General features: G+C 50.6%; 1 protein-coding gene across 1 annotated transcript; it reads left to right on the forward strand.

The window, feature by feature from the left end:
* Positions 1 to 621: 621 nt before the first annotated feature.
* J4E90_003354 (uncharacterized protein) lies at positions 622 to 1,523 on the forward strand (the record flags this gene model as incomplete). The annotated part of the gene is made up of 2 exons (XM_051432925.1): positions 622 to 849; positions 897 to 1,523. The coding sequence occupies 2 exons, from the start codon at positions 622 to 624 to the stop codon at positions 1,521 to 1,523; spliced, it is 855 nt and encodes a 284-aa protein (XP_051292823.1).
* Positions 1,524 to 5,848: the final 4,325 nt, after the last annotated feature.

The following is a 5,848-nucleotide window of genomic DNA, read 5'->3' on the forward strand; positions in this document are numbered from 1 at the left end:
GACAGCGAATACTGATGTTATCTTCGATCAGGTGGGGGCACACATCCATGGATTGAAGTATCTGTGCGCAGTCATCGCGCCTGGTCAAGCAGCTCTGAGAGCATACCTAATATGTCCACATGAGCTAAGCTAGGATGACTATGCTCCACGCATCACATGTGTGAGCTATAAATGCGGTCAACGTCCTTGTTGAGAGATGACCTTATCGTGTATTACGCACCATGACTGGAACGCAGAGCCGCATAGCAGAGCTGGCAGCCCAAGTAGCACAACATACCCAGCGTATCGACGATTACCTCAACCAGAACGGTTTACCACATCCTTCGTTCCATGCTGAGAGCCCCTCGGATCTGGGACTGCAGCCTGACATTGAGCATTCACGTACCGTTGTTCTTCGCGCCAGCCAAGAGCTAAACGACCTCCTACAGCATCCTCGAGACTTGCTGTTCAACCACCACGTCCGTATCTGCACCATCCGTGTCTGAGACATATGTCAGTTTTCTAACTCAGCTGCAGCACAATGTTCTGGTATATCTTCAGCTCATCTCTCGGTTCGATATTGCATCCAAGGTACCGGTGGATGGGGAGATTACTTTTAACCGCCTGGCAACTGTCATTGGCATGGACGAAGGAGCCATAGCCCGGATCCTTCGCCTCGGCATTGCATATCGCATCTTCAAAGAGCCTAGGTACGGCGTCATAGCCCATTCTGCAGCGTCAAGACAGATCGCGGACGATGCCTGCGTAGCAGACTGGATTGGCGCGTCAGTGGACGATATGTGGCCTGCAGCCCATAAAGTGGTCGACGCGCTCACAAAATGGCCTCAGGCAGCGGAGCCTACTGAAACAGTGAGCTCATACAGCGACTTACCGATCCAAGCTGACCAAATTCCCAGGGATTCGCGCTCGCCAATGATACCAACTTGCCGCTTCATGCCGTGTTAGCGCAGAACCCGCAGCGCGCACGTCGTTTTGGTGGCGCCATGAGCTTCTTTACCAAGGGCGACGGCTTATCATTACGTCACTTGACGGACGGATATCCCTGGGCTGCAACGCCATCTGGTACGGTGGTCGACCTCGGTGGCTCTCACGGCGACGCAGCGTTTGCACTAGCGCGGAAGTACCCTGACCTTCACTTCATTGTGCAAGATCTGCCTGGAGTGGTTGCGAATGCGAGATTATTGGAAGGCCTGAATGTGGAGTTCATGGCTCACGACTTCTTCGATGAGCAGCCAGTAAAAGGTGCTGAGGTCTATTACTACCGACACACATTGCACAATTGGCCAGACAAATATTGCACTAAGACGTTAAAGGCGTTGATACCGGCACTGAAGACAGGCGCCAGGCTGCTGATCATGGATATGCTGATGCCTCCGCCTGGCGCGCTTCCCAATGATCTTGATCGTAAGCTAAGGTACGTGTATGCAGCTCTTCACGCCAGCGTACTTCTCACCAAGGACTCACAGGGCCATGGATCTAACTATGTTGGAAATTGGAAATGCCAAAGAGCGCGATCTGAATGATTGGAAAGGCTTACTCGAGAAAATTGATACCAGGTATCAGTTGCGAGAGGTATATCAACCACCAGGCTCGACGTTATCAATCGTTGAGGTAGTGTGGAAAGGGTAAGTGGGGCATGCAAACAATACAGCTGAGTCCAATTCATTCACAGCATGGTGTCTGTATTGAGCGTTACATTATGAGCTCATTCCATTTGCTCAACTTAACGATCGGGATCGAGACGGTCCCTCCATTCAGTACCGAAGACGGTGGTTCTTGACTTTTGATGGTCTCATTCCCGATTCTTTACTCCTTGCGACGCCATTGATACACCATGCCGTCGTCATCGTCGCTGTTCGTGTGCTCCCATACGATCACGGGCTTGAAGCCTGGAGCTGCCTCTGATTTGGCAACAGCAGCAGCATCTGTTTCGCGTTTCAGTAAGACATATTGACCGCCAACTTTAGATCTCGGCTTACCTCGTTTCGGCTCAACGGGCAAGGCACTGGCATAGAAGCCGCTGGACGCCAAGACGGCAAGAACCAAGGAATTGAAACGCATAGTTGATAGTGTGATAGTGACTTGATGGAACTCGGAAGTATTTGGATCAAACGTGTTATCAGAGCGTCTCGCCGTCCCCTGGGCATGGACTGCGTTGAACTTCTATACTGGTACATGATCACGGCTCGTCGGACCATCTATTCCTCTGATCACGTCGCATAGCATCGCATTGCATTGCATCGTACACGTCAATGAGCTACTGCAACTGTTCCTTCGTCGCGATGCGAAAGTTGAATAGTTCCGGATATACCGCATCTGTTGTCATTATGGGATTGCTGTGCCGCAATGGCGGCGCAAGCGACTAACCGATTGAGTCAGTTAATGGACGGTGACACAACAGCCGAGCTTTATCTCCTTCTTCGCGCCACTCGCGTGGCCTGCCGACTGCATCCGCATGCAGGGTTGATCAATGACAGACGCTCGCATATTCTGTTTGGGAAGTCTCCTTGCAGAACGCTTACGGGTTGACCCAGTGCACCGGTCGAATACTTGCTGCTTTTATGCCATTCGTTGGAAGGATATCGAATACCTTTTGTGCGCTCCAAATACATGCGGCAGTCGAAGCCGTGATCAGATTACGCGTGGACGAGAACTCGCTCGCTCTGCGACCATTACACGCCTTCGATCGTGCAACCTCGAGGTCTCCAACATGGCAAAACGCGAAGGATACCTACCTGTCTCTTCTTCGGAAGATGGTGTTGATGCCATGGAACCTGTGAACAGGTCTCAGTCGCGACTGCGGAAGATTGCTAAGGGCTCTATTGTCGCATTGTCCGTGCTTGGGGCCTTGAGTACTGGATATACACTGGGCTCTCGGAATGCGACTGAAGTTCCGACTACTATACGTGAGTACCAACACGTTTGTCAACCAAATACATTACTAAAAGAGTGCAGTCCCAGCTGGCGATGTTCACTACTACATGCAGTTCGACAAAACATTTCCCCAAAGACCTAATGAGGAGAGTGACGCTGCATGGGCCTCTCTGTTCCCGGAGAAGCTTGGTTTCGTTCAGCATCCAGTCCTTGCACCAAACGTAGCTGGCATTGCTGCCTTTCACGAATTGCACTGCCTTGTAAGTACCTCCACTTTATTTTCCAGCTCTCACGAGACTGAAGGTGTTCTAGAACATGCTACGTCAAGCTTTCTGGGCTTCCGTAGATGGCAAACTTGAGGAGATGGGTGATGAATCGAGGGAGAAGAACCACCGCACCAGCCATCACCATGTGCGACACTGCTTCGAATACCTCCGGCAATCACTTATCTGTCTCGCCGACTCTAATTTGGAGATGATGAACTACACCGCACGAGGAATTTCTGGATGGCAGACTGAGAGAACATGCAGGAACTTTGACGAGCTGAGCGATTGGGCTAATGAGTGGGGCATTTCCAGGGCAGAGGCCCTACACAATCATGATCTTCATGCAAACTTTGTCAATGAGACGCGAGGGCTGTGAATAATAGATAACTAGAGTTGATATGCGACTTTACGACACACGTGCGAAGATCAATGCGGCTTTGTTCTCTCAGTGATGTGCTCTGGGCCCACATCTTCGGGCTTCATTAGAACCCCATCTGCGAAGATATCAATGGCACGGGATTTAGTCCACCCCATAAGGGCATCAAAATCCACGCATTGGTGTGTTGCCCAGCTTCGCGCTGTCACATCATTTCCCCCTCCAGAGAGATATGTGTACGTTCCGAGCGACACATCACCTCTACACATGATGCCCTGGCGCAGAGTCTCTATACAATGGTCTTCGAGAAATGTCAGTTCGGAACACGTGGCTGTTTCAATAAGTGCCTTGACTTACTGACGTGCCGCTCCAATTCATTGCGAGACAGTCCTTGCACGTCCTCAAAATAAGTCTCTTTATATATCCACTGCCTGATCTTTTTCTGTCTTGATGTCAATCTCCATTGTGAGACTGCAAATTGATAGAAGTACTTACAAGGCAATGCAGCTCATGTGTCATGAAGATCTCAGATGCGAAGCCGGAGCCGTCAGCTAGGGGTAAAGACGTGACATTGTAGTAACCCAAGTCTTCTTCGGAGACTTTGATGATAGTACCTATCAAGTCGTGTAATTTAGCTACAAATCAGTCTCGGCTTTTGCGGTCATGCAAACCTTCCAGGAGTTCATGCCACGCATGATCGAGTTCTGCGCTCGGAAAGCCTGCAAACGGTGTTCCCGCTACGGTCAATGGGAACACACGAGTGTCTTTGCGATACGCACTTGATGCGGCAAGAGCTGACAATAAAATCAGTACAGACAAGCAGCAGAGATTGACACGACATACAAGGAAAGAGCTCCGGTCTCCAGTTGCGAGCCTCCGACTCCAGGCGCGAATGTTGAACTCGGAGACTGATGTAGAGGGCTCCTAGGACAATGTATCCAATTGCGATAGCCGCGACGACAACGAATGACTGGAGAGACCGAGGCCTATGGCTGTGCGTCCTCATCCCTCGGAAAGGCATAGTCTCGTCATCGGAGAGAACGTATGTGGAATCAGCCTCATCTGTTTCTTTGTTGCGATACGACATTGTGCTTGAAACCAAATGTAGGATTGTGAACGACGCTGCTATGTTTCTCTAACTGACAATGCTTTAACATTTCGCCCGCTGTACGAACAATCACAAGCTTGAACATTGGGTAAAGCGGCACCGGACGAAAGGTGGGATAATGCTTTCCGCTGGAGTGGTAATGAATTAGCAAGCCCTTGCTTGTAGCCGTGCGTGGCATGCCGGCTTGCTTACGGTTGCGGCACAGTCAGCTGCGGCGCGACCCTACGAGGGAAAGTTCATAGGTACCTCCTACGGCTGTCTTTCTCCATGCTTCACGCTTGTTGCACAACATATCAACCCGAACGGAACATTTTTCTTATCGCAGCAACCACGTACAGATCGCGACACGCCGGTGGATCAGAAGCTGGAGTGCTGTGCCTCATTCTTGCCTAAGCGAACGTGCACTATCTACTGCATACAGTACAGAAGGAGCTGCATGGCGTGGAGCGCTGCCAAGTTCATCGCATTAGCGTTGACGTTAGCGCTGTTCGCTATTGCCTCGGTGTTGTTGAGGTTTTGGGCGCATACGAAGACCGGCAATAAACCTGGTATTGACGATGTGCTGATAGTCCCAGCTTTGGTAAGCGACGCGAAGAATCCTTCAACCAAACGCTGACTCACGGCCACACAGATATGTGTAGTCGGTATGGCTGCTGCGATGGTTGTTGGTCAGTGACTACCGAATGATGAAATCGCCGTTGTCTCACTCAGCTCTAGGCGCCGAACTTGGAGAAATGGCCCAGCATCAGACAAACATAAACGGTCCTGATGGCCCGATATTCACCAAGCAACTAGCGGTATTCGAGAAGGTAAAGACCTCTTCCAGCCAACTCCACAACTACTCACAGCTACAGGTCAACTATACCCTGCAACTGCTTGCAGTAGCTTCCCTGGGATTTACCAAGTGCTCTATACTATGCTTCTACCGTCGCGTATTCTGGGTTTATCCGCGGTTTCTATTCGTTAACAATGTTTTGATCGTCGTCGTGGCGGTGTGGATGGTATCTTTCTTGTTTGCGATGCTGTTCCAATGCCGACATCCGCAGATTATTTGGACGACGTTTGAGTACGCACCAATCCGCCTGGTCGAGTGTGTGGAGCAGGTACCCTTCTACTTCTCTGTTTCAACCAGCGGTTTCATGTTAGACTTTGTTATTCTCGCCACACCCATACCGGTGATATACCAGCTGCAGATGCACTGGAAGATTCGACTTGCGGCAGTTT

This window comes from Alternaria incomplexa (genome assembly GCF_024043165.1).
Source record: "Alternaria incomplexa strain BMP 0042 chromosome Unknown scaffold_4, whole genome shotgun sequence".
Taxonomy (NCBI): Eukaryota; Fungi; Ascomycota; class Dothideomycetes; order Pleosporales; family Pleosporaceae; genus Alternaria; species Alternaria incomplexa.